Here is a 17,157-nt window from a genome sequence, read left to right on the forward strand (position 1 = left end):
TCTAACGGATTAATATTTTGTCCTTCCTTCTTGACATATTAAATTGGTGATTGAAAATTGAATTCTTTAATGAATCCTATCCTATGATGTCATTAGATTTCAATGTCCAGTTGATGATCTCTTATGAATTCTAGATTATTGGGATTCTCTAGCTGGTACACTTACTCCCCATTCTTTCTTTTGAGTATATTTCACCATCCCTGTTCTTATTTATTCCCCTAAAGTAGCTGTGGCATTATAACTATGCCTTGCAGTGACTTCAAAGAAATGTATTTGGAATTTCATAAGCATTCACTGCTTTTTGCTTGACTTCGTAGGGCCTCTGTTGATGGCCAAGTTTTGTCATTTGCTTTGCCCCTACTACAAGAATTTGCATTTATAAAAGAAGAAAAATGCTTAGGAGTGAATTGCACATACTCAACAAAGTTGCTCATTTGCAACCCTATTTGCCTCCCACAGAATCTAATTAGCATCAAGATTACATGTTCATAGCTTCTAATCTAAAACTTGGTGTAATAATCAGATTCATCCAGGTACAAAATTATGAAATCTGATTAGGGCTCAGCTCGACTAATCATCGTTCGAGTTCGAGTACAAAAGAATCAAAGACAAGTTTGAGATCTCTAATCAAATTCACAACAAAAGTAAGGGATAGGAGGGGTAGTCTTTTCAGATAAATTCCCAAGCCGAGTGCATTGGAGAGGAAAGAAGGAAAAAATTACACGTTGATAAACTTCTTATATCTTCTCCAGTTGATAACATTTTGGTTGTACTGGTTTAGTTTAACATGGTCCAGATGAGCTGTAGCAAAGGGCCGGATGATTTGATAAAATAATATCAAGAATCTTGTCTACTCCTTTGTGCGTTGTGTGGTTTTATTTGGTTTTTTTTTTAAAAATTAATTTCAAGGGAAATAAAGATGGAAGAGTAATTAAACCATTCTCATATCCATATCCTAAAAGAACATGTGATAGATAAAGAAAATCAAATCTCAACTTTGTGAGATTACTTGCATGTTACAAAGTCCAGAATGTGTGTATATAAAGAAATCAAGAACAGGGAATGAAGAAGAGCAATCCAATGGGAAAAGTAGGGATTGTTGCAACAGAAATGAATAAAGCTTTGGAATCCATACCACATATTAAAGTGACGTAAAAGCAGTGTGCACTTGTCCAAACACATTTCCACCCAAGTAATCAAGCTTTGAGGGCTTTTTTTTTTTCCATCAAATTCTGTTGTGTAAAGCAAAAGAACAAATGGCATTATAATTGGGCAGCCATAGCTTCAAGGGGGGTTGTTGTGCCCACTTTTCAGTCATTTCCCTGGCCGCAATTACCATCATTGGCTTCACATCTTAAATGGGACAGCAAAAATTTTGTACTGCATTTGTACAGCAATAATTTTCACGCCAAACAGCATTTGTAGTGCGAAATTTATACCTTTTTATTACATTTTGCTCCAACTCCCTGTTATCAGTACAAATATTTAAAAGCGAGTAGAATCCGCGCATTAATGCACAATTGATAAGATAATAGGAAAGAATTAATTATAAAATAAATGATGAAATTGCGACCTACAAGAATAGTTTTTATTTCACCATAATGTGCAAGTTACAATTTTATCTATGAAAAGATATATGAATCTGTCTAACGGATATGTAACGGGCACTTGTTAATGTATAAATTCGAACAATTTTTAGGCCAATGAGTGCGAAGATGACAGTTTATGTCCCTTTTTCCTTGCTCAAAGCTTTACGGCAAGGCTTTGCTTTTTCACATTCGTGTTGCTTCCGCGTTTGTTGGTGCATTGAAGTGTTAATGTGGAATCAGGCATCAGTTTTTGTCTCCCCAAAGTTCAAATCAAGTCAAGAGATAGAATTCTCCCTTCTTTTCTTTTGGCTTTACTTTTTTTTTCCTTCCTTTTTTGTGAGATTGTTGAAATTATAGTTGGAGAAAGGGAAAAAAAATCATAATGTATATAGATCATGTATACCGTAACATAATGGCCTATGTTTTTAGCTCATAATAATTGGGATGAATAAATTCTTTTCTATAGCAAAAGATTTAAACACAGGAAAGCATTTGTTGAACTCTAGCGTGAAAAAGAAAATACTTAATGATAAGCGGCATCAACCTCAATTAATACCTAATCAAATCTTTAGCAGATTAGATTGGTATATAAAAGAAGGAAGTTATGTAGTTCACCTTATAGGAAACTAACGAATCTTAAACTACAAAAGATATTATTGATTTTCGATTTATTATCTTTCTTCTTCATTAATCTTGTAGTCGTCTTTGTTAAATTTATAGTTAGCTTGTTACCATAAGGTCCTTTTTAGGGTCTAGAAATTCTGAGTTTGAACTAATTTCTTCGACAAAAAGATGGGACTTTCGAAATTTTTTATTCTTAAATGAAGTTAATCTTATAGAATTGTGAAAACCAACCTCAAAAGCGATTACACTTACAAATGTTCCTACCTCTCTCCTAAAATAGATAGTTAGCATGCCTTAATTGAAGGTTAATGTGTGTTAGCATGCCTTAATTGAAGGTTAATGTGTACAAACAATATATGCCTAGCCGTTTCTGTCTGATTCCCAATAGAAAAGATGCTTACCGAGTTAGCACACCGAGTTCAGCAACAAATTGCCTGAAAAAGAATAATAAAACATTCCTGCAAAAACGTGACTTTTTATTGTATAATTAATTTTGTACCATGTCAACATTTAAAATTAAAGGGACCCTCCCTCGATTCTTAGCGTAGCATAAACCGTATATATAGACATGAAGCATTGCGAATCTATTCCCATAAACAAGAGAGCATCATCATCAAGCTTTCAACTTTCCTCCATTCCATTCTTCCAAATTCTTTCCCCTCATTTATTCCTAACCAAAACCTTCATCATCAATCCCTATATTGCTTCACAGTATAAAACATTACAACCCTTCTTCTAGATTCTATAGCTAGCCTCTTTTTCTCCTTCCCTTTTTGGTCGTTCAAGAAACATCCATGGCTGCAAATTATGAGGATCATTCAATCACCAATGGAACTGGTGAGGGCATGCCTATACCATGCACATAATTATTTGTTTTATTTCTTTCTCAAATTCATCCATCTTTTTGAAGTCCGTTTTCCTCTTTTTTTTTGGTGAAATTTTCTTTTCCAACTTCTTTCTAATTCTTTTTTGGCACTATATTTTCGCATGCAGGAGTAGAAGGACATGAGCCAAGCGCTCTACAGAAGCATGTCATGTTCTTTGATACCAACAAAGATGGTGTAGTTTATCCTTGGGAAACTTTTCAAGGTATCTTTTTTTATCCTGAAATACCATTGGAGTTTTTCTTCTTTCCAAGACAAGTTCTTGCACTTTCTGGTGCTTTTTTCACTAATTCAATGAAGATAATTGGTATATAGGTTTTCGAGCAATTGGATGCGGCATTCTCTTGTCGACTTTTGCTTCCGTTTTTATCAACGTCGGTTTAAGCAGAAAAACTAGACCTGTAATTCTCCTTCTTTCTCTCTTACATACACACATTAATTCAGGGAGAATCTTTTGTTTATTTTTCATTATATGTTTTACATGTTTACTGTTTTTAGTATTTATGCTGTGAAACTTTAGCTTGACTTCATTTCCTATGCTCGAATGCATTCAATTCACATGCTTGCCTTTCAGCCTTTGATCATTGTAATATTTTGCAAAATCAAATAACAAAATAACCATGGATATTTTTTATGAGCAACATGCAGATTAACCATAGCCACAGGCTTCCCACTGGTTTGGATGATGATTTTCTTTTTCCGTAGGTGCACACTGACATAGGGCCCTTGTCTCCTGTATTGACTATGTCTTTCGTCTTTACAATTCAAGACAAGGACCCTCCTATCAAAACAGGCAGAGTAAGATGATAAGATATCTTACATGGTTACTGTCCATCTAAGACCAGGGATAAACAGCCAAAAAACAAAAAAAAAAAACAAAAGGAAACAGGAAAAGAAAGAAGTTTTTATTTAAAGGGGTTATGGCTTGTGATTGGTTGATGAGCTTTCAGTTGAAGAAGCTAGTACATATGATGTTTGCTCACATTGCTTTCGAAATGATTAGTGTCTAGGTAATATTTCATAGCTTTACGATTTGTTAATGTGTATAGCTTCCATAACCAGGGGTGCAATCTTCAACTTCTTGAGCTTCATTGAAGATCATGTTTATGATATGAAAATGCAAAATTTCAGTAATTTGTGCTACTAAATAACTACAATATATGAAATAGGAGCACAATTATGTGGTATACACATACTTTTGTGTTTTTCCTAGCCCAGCTTTTCTCACTGGTTTTGTGTTTTTCGTTCGATTTTACTTTTTATCTTACGGCTCCATCAGTGAAGTACCCGAAATACCTTTGTTTAAGTGCTCAATTAGAAGGTTGATCGAAATTACAAGGTGGCGCCGCGGCAACGTTCCTCAATTGGAACCAATAAATAAGTACAGAGATTAAATTGGCCAAAAAAAATTAAGTAGGGACTAAATTGACAGTAACAAAAAGTTTAGGGACTAAATTGGTCATTTTTCCTTAATAACAAAATGGCAAACAGAAATAGAAAATTTTCAACTTGTAAGTTAAGTAAGACATAAGATGGTCTATCAACTACTAGACGTTCTTCTCCTTTGTTAGATCTCCCATAATCTTCACCATCACCATTATGATCCAATGCATGATTGAATGGTTCAAATTTTGTTTAGTTGGTCTAATTGATATGTGGTTCGATTCAATTCCCATAATCTTTTAACTACCCAAGGTGTTGTAAAGTTTTGCAAGCATTTCCAAGAAAATGAAATTGCTGATCCATATTGGTTTATTTCAGGGAAAAGGGTTTTCTCCTAAGTTCCCCATTGAGATAAAAAACATCAAAAGAGCAAAGCATGGAAGTGACAGTGGCGTCTATGACACGGAAGGAGGGTATAATAATATCTTGTGGTTTTCTTTTCTGTTCAGTTAGTTTAAAGAATGCGTGACTCATTAGATCACGTCTTCAAGAATCAGTGAACGCTGAATCCTTCTACGTACGTCTTCTAATGATCACGCAAAAATATCGAACTTTTCTTGTTTAGCTCGTCATATATTTGATTTTTTTTTGGGGTTTATATTTTTTGCAAAATTTTTACCATGGATGACCTCATAAATTTTAATTGGTTTTGTCAACATTTGCACGAAACTCGTTGCTTAATGGAGGCAAATGTATTCTTGATTTTAAAGATGACTTTTTAAGAAAAAAATTTTACAATTTCTAACAAGTGAAAACCTATGTTTTGTATTTTGGGTAAAAAGTAGTAATTTTTTTTTAAAAAAAAAATACTTTCATTCATCAGCATCAGCAGATTAGAAATTTCATACTAAATAGAACAAAAACACATTTCCACAAGTTTTTTTTTTTCAAAATTCTAGAGAATTCATTTTTCAGATACTAAAAAAAGAGAATTGGAAGTTCTTCGCTTGTGATGTTTTTTTATTTAATAGCTTTCCTTGGTCTTTGCTCCCTTCACGAGGTGCTTTTTCTCAATTTTATACATTTTATTTTTCTACCTTTGTCAGCCAAAGATTCATCGCTGTTTTTTCAGACTCTAAACATCAAAATAGGAAGTTCTTTGCTAGTGATGTTGTGTAATTAATAGATTTCCTTTTTCCTTACTTTCCTCTTTTCATGCATTTATCGTCTTTTTTTTTTTTTTTTCCCAATGGGCATAAACATAAGAATATGAAGGCAAACCCCAAAATGGTGGATGCCTTAACTGAAAATTGGGTAATTAATAGATGTGAATATGTATATTTAAGTTGTAATGGGCACTTGCAATAAAATTCCCTTCCTGAAAATCTCCTGTTCAGAAAAATCACAAATTTCTATCAGTGGAAATCTCATAAATGAAATGATGATTTTCGTCAGAATAAAAAAACAAGTAACAAATGTGTGAGAAATGTGAAAATTAGGAAGATTGTCATTCCATACTCCATTATTTTGCAAGATGTTTACACTTTTGCATGCTTTTCCTATATGAAGGTTTGTCCCATCAAAGTTTGAGGAGCTTTTTAGAAAGCATGCAAAGACAAATGCAAATGCTTTAACATCAGATGAACTGAAGAATCTGCTAAAGGCAAACAGGGAACCGAAGGACTATAAAGGATGGTATGTCAAGATTAAAAATCGAAAGATAAAAGGATACTTAAATTTCTTTTTTCTTTTGCCATCTCCATTTATCCGTATCTATACATATTTGTTTTGGGTCAATGGCAGGATTGCAGCTTACTCAGAATGGAAGATTTTGTACATTCTTTGTAAGGATAAGCAAGGCTTGTTGCACAAAGATACTGTTAGAGCTGTTTATGATGGAACCTTATTTGATCGAATGGCAAAGGAGAAGGCCGGAAAAAAAAACCATAGATTTTTTTTTAAAGAAAAGATGTAATAAAATCTGCACTATCATATGTTTAGTGTATATTTTTTATTTTAGCTTTTCCTGTTATTAATTGCGTGCAATGGATGTTGTGCATCTTCATGTACGAGATTGTGTTATCTCCTCAGTGCTTTTTCTACTTTTTAAGGGAAGGTTTGCGTGTAAAAATATTTGCAATAATGGTGTAGGAAATTTAACACTTAATGCATAATTCTATCTATTTATATTATTTTGTGCCGAAAAAATATTGAGTCTTTTTTTTTTTTTTTTTTACAGGTAACTTGTTCATTCCAAAACTTTGGCTCATAATCAACTTGAAACTACTTTTTGAGGGATATCAGTCCACGAACATGAACCATTAGAAACAATAAATAAAGTGATCACAAGAACTGCCATAAAGAGAGCTACATGATATCAATAAACAAAAAGATGTACGAATTACCATATGAAGAGCTCATTTAAAAAAAAAAAAAAAAAACTGAAGACCTCAGAACTCGTAGTTTAGAGATCATCCTCCAAACGCTAGACCCTCTAATCCCCTAGGAAGTTCAGCTCTATGAATGAAGATATAATGGAGTGTAAACGAACATTATCAAGTTGAACACTCTAATGTTCAAGTCTGTTTCATTAATTTAATGAACTTGAATTTGTGTCCAAATTTGGTTTGATTATTTAACGAGCCAAATTCAGAGAAACTTTTATCGAATCGAGCTCGAATAACTTGAAATTTTTACAAGCAAATTTTAATTGTATGCCCATCGTACCAAATTCAAGCTAAAATTTTAAGTTTATTGAATACAAAATATTGTTCATTTTTTATTTGATTAGTTAGTGAATCAAATTCAACAGCGTTTCTACTGAACTAAACACAATTTGAATATAAAATAACTTGATTCGTCTATCAGTCCTATCAAAGATCGATATTGCCCATGACTCTAGACTTTTAGGAAATAGTGAGTTGGATAATTCATCAAATACTAGCTCTAACTCCCTTTTTATTTTTTATTTTTTGAAGGAACTCCCTTTAGCTTCAATAGATGCTTACTACGAATATCACAAACTCCAAAAGATTGAAATCCTATCTACGTGTTATATAATACTAGTGTTAAAGGTACACCCAATGTGTGTGTAATTAGAGAACAATTGAATTGAACCAATTTTGTATAAATTTTGTTCATTACATAAAAAACATTTATATAAAACTTTCATGAAAAAACTTTGGTTTATATGATTATAATAATTTGGTAGTTACAACATTTAGGATGACTATAAATAGTTATATTGGCAAAATGTGATTAGATGATAAAGGTAAAAGTTAATTTTTATAAGAATGAAATTGAAAGTTCAAAAAATGATATAAAGTATTTACACTGTCATTCATTGCTCAGACATTATACATTATATATACATTATATAGAAATTTTTGTGTAGTTGGGTTGCGTAATAACCAACTTGAAGCCCGCTGAATAAAAAAAAAATGATGAAGCCCGCTGGACATGTTGTGCTGGAGAAGTCTATGTGGTTGTTTTTTATCCCAATTCCCAGAGGCTCTCGCCTCTTGGTGGGAGAGGCCCAAGTTTCTGCCCTTCGGTAATTTCCTTCCCTGGCTCGCGGGGCGGATTGTTGGACTCTCATAGATAAAGGGTAAAACTCAGACCGAAACAAGCCCAATTCGAGCAAAATGCGTTCTTCTGGTTAATTTTATTGCTTGTTGGATGGAGATAAATATAAAATGTGTTAGAAGCATAGTTATTAAACCCGGCCCGGAAAGGAGACCGGCGAAGGAGGTGGGTCAACGGGTTACTGGTTCAACCGGTGGGTGAGTGGTTGAACCAGTGGGTCACTAAATATATTTAAATATTATATCTTATAATTTTTTATATAGGATATATGATATAAATTTTAATAAATAATGTCATAACAAATGCTCATTTGATTTAATTTGCTATAGAATAATTAATTTATATAAGAATCATCAAAACATAAATTTAATTAGTGATCCACCAAATTTTAAGTGTAAAATTTTATCTATGTTTAGTGTAATTATCTAGGTTACTTACAAATTTTAAGTGCAAAAAATTATTAAAAACAATATTTGTCTTTAAAATAAATTATGTAATATGTTATTTTTGAAATCTATTTTATAATTTATAGAATTTGGTGGTCATAAGTTTGTATTAAATGATTCCAAATAAATTTGTTTTGGAGAAATAAAAAAGAATAAAGATAAAATTGATAAAACATTCATATAGCATAAGAATGATAATTAATTAACATGCAACGAAGTAGTCTGGTAGGGAGCTTGTCATAAACCTTGTTCAAGGTCATAGGTTCGAATCCAGCCATCAACTTTGTAAAATTTTTTCCTCAAAACCGGTTTCTTCACAAAACCGGCCGGGTTTCCGGTTTAATCCGGTTGAACCACTGGATCGTTGACTAGTCAACGGTTCTAGTGCTTAACCGATCTAATTAGGAACCCGGCCCGGTCTACTGACGGGTACACCGGGTTGACCGGTTCGACCGCCGGACCGGGCCGGGTTTTATAACTATGGTTAGAAGTACAAAGGATCTCAAAACACAATTTATTATTGTTTCAACCTTTATCTGTAGGTAATTAAGATGTGGTTACAAAACATAATAATATAAATTAACTACATAACGGTCAATTCATAATTTATATAACCGTTATATCCATTAGGGCCATCTAACTATTACAGTCGTTACATGTGTTACATAATTAATAATGAATAGAATTAATTTGTAACCGAAAATATTAATAGATAATCATGGGATATTTGTAATTTTATTAATTAAGATACCCCAATAATGGAAAACTCAATAAATCAGCCTCCAGATGGGGCTGGAGGAAATTAAGCTCCCATACAATTTGAGAATTAGCAAATTTTGCATATTTCGAAAAGAGAATGAGCAACACAATCGCCAATCCTACCAATTCATTCTAATCTATACGCATCTAGGTCCTTTAAATATTGTTGCACACCATCTAATAATCTATAATGGGACCAAAAAAAAAGACTGTGTCAGGCCAGTAGCTTCCTTCAAAGCCAAAGTTTCATCCAGGTCTGTAAAGCCAATAACCAATTTGGAAAGGCCAGGGCACATAAAAATCTGCCCTCATGGTTTCATACAACTCCTCCAATTCCAGCAGCCTTTAGGTCATGGAAAATCTCCCCATCAAAATTAATCTTCTTGAAGTTAGCAAGCGGTTGACTCCAAGAAGATGATGTTAACATCACAACGGGGGTGGAATTTGCAGTTTGAGGACTCGATTTCTTGAGGTAGCTAGGATGGCTGCTGGATAAGTTTGCTCGCCTTCAAAGAAGGTAGAGTTTCAATTGTTCCAAAGCATCCGAAGCGAAATTAACTATTTCGTTCAAATTCAGGTCCTGGAACATCTGATAAAATATCCTGAAGCCACAAGTATGTCCAAAAGAGAGCCCAAAAGGCAAAAGAGAGCTTAACTCCCAACATTTTTGAGCTACAGGACATGTGAAAAAGGATATGAGCAAGGTCCTCATGAACTGAGAAGCAAGAAACACAATGATCATCAACTGGGACTCCTCGATTTATCTTAGAAGGAAGAGCATTTCAGCAGATTCTCCATAAGCAAACTTTTTACATTTGGATTGCTATTTTTCTCAAAAAAAAAAAATTTACATTTTTTTGTCTACATATTTTCCAATCAGTACTCTTTCACCTCAGATACGTCAAATTGCTACGGGTTAGCTTCCAAAACTTGCGCTAGACTCTATTAACGCCCACAGTAGATTTACCAAATTCTTTACGCTTTAGCAAGTTCATATCTGTATGCTTCTGTCAAAAAAAAAACCTCATCAATCAGTTGATGTTTCCATGTTCTCATATCTGAATCAATTAACATGCTAACTGGTGCATCATCCGGGGTTCTATCATTTGTTGATATTACAGAAACAAGACCTTGGTCGAGGCAACCGGCGATGTCCTCTATGTTCTTTTGTTAATTGCATCTGAACATGCATATTTTTATAAGCTCTTCTGTTTGTAAATTAAGCACTCAAATTCCTTCATATTTTCTATGAAAATGTATGAATTCTTTTTTCTTTCCTCTTGCTATTTTGGCTAACAATGGACAAATAGTTTAGCAAGTCGTACAAAACGCATGCATAAGCATATATTACACCAGGTGAGATTATTAATGGTATATATGCTAATCCATAACTTGAAAAAGTTTGCGAAGTTTTTTGGCAAAAAGTTCATTTTTTGGGGGGGATAATCAGGGTAATATTCTTAAAAAACTCATTGCAACATATATTCTATGAATCTATGACCATATGATCTACGCTAATATGATAGCATTTTAATTAGTGCCAAGACATAGTTCAGCTAGTAGCCACATTTGGCTTTTAACTATGATATTTTTGTTTTAAATCTTGACCCGAGTCTTTTATGACCAGAAAAAAATAAAAACTCTGAAGGGTTATTATTCATTAGTACTAATAGGTTTGGGTTCAAAATGTTCATAAAAAAAAGGGTTTAAAACCAATTCCTCAAAAAGTTATCATACTTTGAAATCCATCATTTTTAATATAGTAATAACAACTGATTTTTGAAGCTTCTTCTTTCTTTCATCCAATCAAATAAAATAATCTTCCAGGAAACTAGTAAGGAGCTGCATAAACATCAAACATGTGCCATGGGTTGCTCGTGAGAGACCTTATCTAAGAGAAAAGATGACAATTATTTGGTCGGAGGGTCATCAACAAACTATTGTGGGCACAATCAAACAAGAAAACAAACTCGCACTACTTAAAAACATAAAATAAGGTGATTAGTTGAATGCGACTTTCCCCTTTTCCCTCAATCTTTGTCCCTTTAAAATTCTGATTTTGATGATTTCACATCGATAATTTGCTGTCCACAACATTCTCCCATGCTCTCCAACCACAAATGCAAGCAAAGACAAAAGAAGCAAAGGTTACATGTTTTTAGGAGATTCCCTTTTTTATGTGAGGTCAAGACAATATACAGTTCTCGAGACTAACGTGCGTATAATTCAATCTATCTAATCTAAAAGTTGCACATTCATTATAAAATAGTTATAAGTGCAACCTAATATCTCCAACCCAATGCAAATTGACAATGACTGTAATGTTAAGAAATTGTTATCAACTAACTTCAGAAGCAATTGGATGAGAGATGGATTGGATGATATGATGGAGGATATAAGTGAAAGATTCAAAATTTAAGACATTCCACTTATAATAAAAAAAAAAAAAAAAAACTTCAGAAGCCATTGAATTGGGACATTCCGGTCCTTTCGAGCATATTTACAATTGATCGAGAACCACTTCTAGGTTCAATTCAAATTCTTGAAACCAGGCAAAAAATTATACCAGGCAAAGAAACTTAGGAACCCGTAACGGCTTTGGATTTTCTATTAATCTTTTTGCATTACACTAAATAATACCATATGCTAGGGTGGTACTTATTTCTTTATTTAAATTTATAGGGCCAACGAGGATAAAGGTCATTGTAAAGCATAATGAAAGACCAATAAGTGTAATAGAGGACCCAAAGCTTAGTAATTGAATGGACGTATGATATTGTTCTGCTTATCGTTTGGTCATAGATTAGGGTCGAACTAGAATTGAGTTCTTGATCAATATGACATTGTTTTTTTTTTGCCCTAGTGGTGTAATAATGTAGCAATCATAATCAGGAGGTAAGTAATATGTCATAAAACTATTTAAGTGGAGCTTTGGACCAACAACCACCGGACATAGGTGGAAGGAGATCACCGTATAATGGGCGTAAGATCAATCTTTTTGAGCACCTTTTGCTGTTACTTGTCTTGTAATGCTTTTGGCTGGTTCAGCAGAATGATCAACTAATAATAAGATAGGAACTTCATTCCTCCTTCAGCTCCCTTTCTTTTTACCAAGGAAAATGATTATTGATTTGCATGAATCATCTAATATAGTTCCTTCAGTATTTGCATGAATCATTATCTTTTTGACACTACAATGCTTGAGTTTTTAATTAAGTAAATGAATCAATTTGCATCAATTTGATTAAAGATTTAAAGCAAAACAGCTCTGTAAATTTGAGTAGGAACTTGCCATGTAGCGCTTCTGTACATTTCTTTTGGATGAGAGGAATCGGAGGATATTCTGTAGTTCCTCAGATTGATGGCAGGTCAAGAAGATAATGAAGAAAAGAAAATGGAAATTGTATAATTAAGACTTCGAAGAAAATGTTTCAAGGTAGATGAAAATGTATTGTGTAAAGAGTTTAGTTGCCATTTTCTTTCGGTCTAAAAGAGTTGATTTGTTGATTTTTTACTGAAAATTTTACTTGACTGCATGCTGAAGTATAGAGGGCTAAAACCTACTTTACCCAAAAAATTTAAAAAAAAAGTTGCATAGTTTTTACTGAAAATTATCTAGGGATATGCTTGACGTACATCTTCAAATGAACTATAAGGACAATGGACAAATGTATATCGTTTCAAAATCTCGAACAGGATAAGCCAGGACAAAAGTTTAGAATCTAAGACAGCATTATCTCTTACATGGGCACTTAAGAATTTCCCACGATAGAGTTACGTGGTAGCTGATAAGGGGTTTTGGTTGAATCTTTCAGTTTTAGGATCAAAACGAAATGATTAAGGCTTAATTGTTCCATTAATGGTCAGGAACTAGTGAATCAGACAAGAAGATTAATAATTAGAACGTTGACATTTTGTGGAGACCAATTTAGCGGCTGCCAGATGATACTAGAATATTGAATTAGATTTTCGAGTCACTTTACCTGTCTTCACTCAGTCCCGGTCATACCTGTTAATCTACAATTTATCCGGTAGCAATCTTATGATTGACTTTTTGAGATAGTAGTATTAAATTTTTGGCTTAAACCAAGAATCTAAAATACCAGCAAACAATATAGTGTTTGTATACCACCAAAAAAAAATATTTAATTTGTGTTTGTACACCAAAAATTAAAAATGACATGTGATTTATTTTGTTACATAGTCATTTAGTAACATATCGAAAAATTTCTTTGGCATGTTTCTAATAGATACGCTTTTGAAAATTTTTAAACACGTTTTTTAATCATTTTTAAGGTTTCATAGTTAGAGAGCACTGGGATAGATTCCAGTTGAGAAAGAAGAAGAGTAACAGTAAAAAATTTCTAAAGCCATCCTAAAAACCCACAAACCAGAAGGGATTATTCACGTCGATCAAACTGACACAAGATATTGTAAGTCGATCAAAATCATTTGTCAAAACTGATGAACTTATCATGAAAAGTTGAATGGTTCAACCTTGTTAGAGAATCTATTATCTTACACTCATGCTATTTGTAACCCGACCGGGACGTTAAATCGATTGAACGAAGAAGCCAGGACAGACCGTTGTCTCCTCGGTATTGTAACATTTCCAGACACTGAAATATTTTAGCTACCTGTTCGAATATAGTATGCACATTGAATTTTCAATACAGCCAAATCAATCCAAATGTAATGGGACGATTAGTCACATCTAGTTAGACTATGATATGTTGTGGATGATTGTATGGATATATACAAGGGATAATTTCAGAAACCTCCCTTGAGGTTTCTGACAATTGCACTCGGCTTCCCTCAAGTTTAAGAAATTATACTTACCTCCCTTAACATAGTAAAATACCTATAATGCCCTCCACTTAAACCTGAAAAAAATCTATTTTTCTATTTCTTGTCTATTTTCTAGTTAATCTAACCTCTTTTTATTATATTCAGTTTTGTGGATACTAGCAAATTGAAATTACAAAATCTATAAAGGGAGTAGATTATTGTGTCAAATTAAAAGGAAATGAAGAGACTCGCAGTGATAGAGAAATGAATAATAAAATTGATGATTGAAATAGAAAGAAGAACTAAGATGTGGAATTTGTCATATTTTATTTATTGTTAAGAAAAACTTTTATAAAATGCCACTAATTACATAATGATTTCTTTCATTGGATTAGAAATTTTTTATTATGATTTTATTGTGGAGGTAAGAATTTATTCTCAACTTTGAGATATTAATATTTTTAAGGCCATATGAGAATTGTAATGATGGTTCTACGTCAAATTAGCTTATATTGAAAAGGTATTTGAGTATTGATATTTAATTTGGGGGTATAAAATTGGTTATCAATGGGGTTTTGTGTGTTTTTTTTAGCGTGACAAGTATTGATATTGTATATGCAATTTGGAATCTTTTGAATGGTTACTTGATTTTAGAATTTATACTTGGATGGTTATTAGGGATTTGGGTTGTTGGTGCAAAGTGTGGAAGAAAATGATTGAGTATACTATATTTTTCTTTCTTAGTTTTGTATAAAAGGGCAATTTAGGATTTTTGAAAGAAAGTCTAAGTTCTTGGACTTACATTGTTACTAAACAGTAAAATTAAGTAGGGGAGGTATATGTAATTTTTAAAACTTGAGGAGTTTGTAATTGTGAGAAACCTCAGGGAGGTTTGTGAAATTATCCCTATATACAACTCTTGTGGCCGCCCTGATAGTTACAGCCAAGTCAAAAGCACTTTAATTTGCTATTCGTCTACTCTAAAATCATTAGGGTTAGAATGGTATGCACTGGTAGGTCAAGTAGTAAAGAAAAATGTGGAAGGTCCCCCTAATGTTCTAGTTTTGTATTTATTGCACGCTGATGCTAACTTCCACCTCTTAATGTTAGGGTTAGAATGGTGCACTAGTAAGTCAAGTAGTCAAGAAAAATGTGGAAGGTCCCCCTAATGTTCTAGTTTTGTATTTATTGCACGCTGATGCTAACTTCCACCTCTTAATGTACCCTTTTCACCTCCGATTTGTCAAGTGAAAATTTTGAATTCTAAATCTGATAACATTCGAACCCTGAATCTGATATCGAAAAAGACGCTAAAAATCCTCCTCTAACCAATTTGAGAGAACCTATCAAAGAAATTTAATATATAAGTAAAAATCTAACTTTTTTTTTTGAATATAAGTAAAAATCTAACTTTAAATCAAATGTTTAAGTTAGTAAATTTTGGACACATACTTATATTAAGCACTCTTTCTTCTTCTCTCGAATTAATATTGGTGAATAACCTTTACTTATTAAACCTAATAGACATCTTTCCCCTTTTTTTTTTTTTTTTTTCAATAGAGTCCTTACCTGCTACTTAGTCATCATTTGAATTCTTTTCTTCGAGCAATCTCAGTTGTTCAACTACTCTGTACTTGTGAATTATTCTACTAATAGATGGTTGACATGCATGATTGAGTTCAAGCTAAATTATAAAGTAGGCTAAGGTGTTTCCTAGGTACCGGGGTGGAGGCATAATCAGACTTCGCTTATGATGCTAATGATCTTGGACCATTCTGGATGATTGAGTCACTTGAAGCAGAAAAAGCAGCCAAGAGCTTAAATGTTGAAAGCCAATCAAATGTGATTTATCCATGATATTTTCGAGAGTTTGGATGCAAATACAATGAACAAAAGCAACACATCTACTTTTGCCGGACTTGCAATCATTCTTACTGTATAGGAAACTAAATTCTCAATTACCATTGATCTTATGTGGCTGAAGAATTTAATTCATCCTCACACAACTTGATGCCTTGTATCCTTAAAAGTTCAAGCCATCCTTGTGTATTTCTCTTGATGGTTCTGATGCTCGCTCAAGATGCACTTTTAATCATGAGAATGGATCCCATTTCTACTCAAATTAGAAAAGTTTTCTAACTGGGTAATGAAGATTGTAAACACTTAACTCCTTGCTAAATTGATTTTGATTTGTCTAGATTACTTCATGTTTAGTTAGAATTTTCATTTTTAATACCCAATAAAAAAATGTATATAGTCCTTTTGCCTTTTTTTTTTAACAGTAAAGATAATATTCCTATAACCTAACTTATCACATTCTATAGAGAGGGAGAAGTTAAAGAAATTATGTAAGAAACTAACAAATATATAAATCTAATTAAATCAAAGAATATTTCATTATTTTGATACCTTCTTTAAATATTTTTTTTACTGCTGATGGAGTTCGGATCCCCACCTACACCTACAGCCAAAGGAGGATCACTGGTTGCATAGAGTCCTTTTGCTTCTACTAGCTTGCTTGAACAAGCATCCACAAAGTCAGACGTATGTACTTAGAGAGACCCCACCAAACCACTAGGCTTCTTCTGTGTTTTTGTGCTCCAATTTCACCATGGTCCATGCTCATATATACATATAAACTCTATCAGATGCTCGACTATAGATGGTGCATTTGCCATAGCTAGATATTATTGATCACATCACGTAAATTCCACGCCAAGAAACACAAAGTCTGTCACATAATTCACCATTCTCAGAAGCTACAATTGGTCATGTACACGTAAAAAGTTTGCAGACAAAATATTTATACGTGGGGTAATATCTTGCTTGACAACTGTCTAAAATCAGGAAGGGTCTAAACATAGTTAGACCTGGTCATAATTTTCACATCCAAGGAAAATTAACTTGTTTCATTCACATCCAAGGTTTATCTCAACTACAACCGCGCCTATGCGCCAAAAGAAAACAAAATTGAAGCTATAAAGGACTGTTTCTAAACTCAGAAATCAAAAGGTTGATTAGTAGTAAATCAAATAGTTTTAATAGCCATCTTCCCCCTTTTGACATCCCATACTGACTTCACACCTCCCAACGTACTGT

At 33.1% G+C, this 17,157-nt stretch overlaps 1 protein-coding gene across 1 annotated transcript; it reads left to right on the top strand.

The window, feature by feature from the left end:
• Positions 1 to 2,794: 2,794 nt before the first annotated feature.
• On the top strand, positions 2,795 to 6,672 carry LOC113716436 (probable peroxygenase 4). Its single transcript, XM_027240763.2, has 6 exons — positions 2,795 to 3,050; positions 3,207 to 3,302; positions 3,413 to 3,498; positions 4,859 to 4,953; positions 6,050 to 6,175; positions 6,284 to 6,672. The coding sequence occupies exons 1-6, from the start codon at positions 3,008 to 3,010 to the stop codon at positions 6,453 to 6,455; spliced, it is 618 nt and encodes a 205-aa protein (XP_027096564.1). The 5' UTR covers positions 2,795 to 3,007; the 3' UTR covers positions 6,456 to 6,672.
• The last annotated feature ends 10,485 nt before the right edge of the window (positions 6,673 to 17,157 follow it).

This window comes from Coffea arabica, chromosome 11c (assembly GCF_036785885.1).
Source record: "Coffea arabica cultivar ET-39 chromosome 11c, Coffea Arabica ET-39 HiFi, whole genome shotgun sequence".
NCBI lineage: Eukaryota > Viridiplantae > Streptophyta > Magnoliopsida > Gentianales > Rubiaceae > Coffea > Coffea arabica.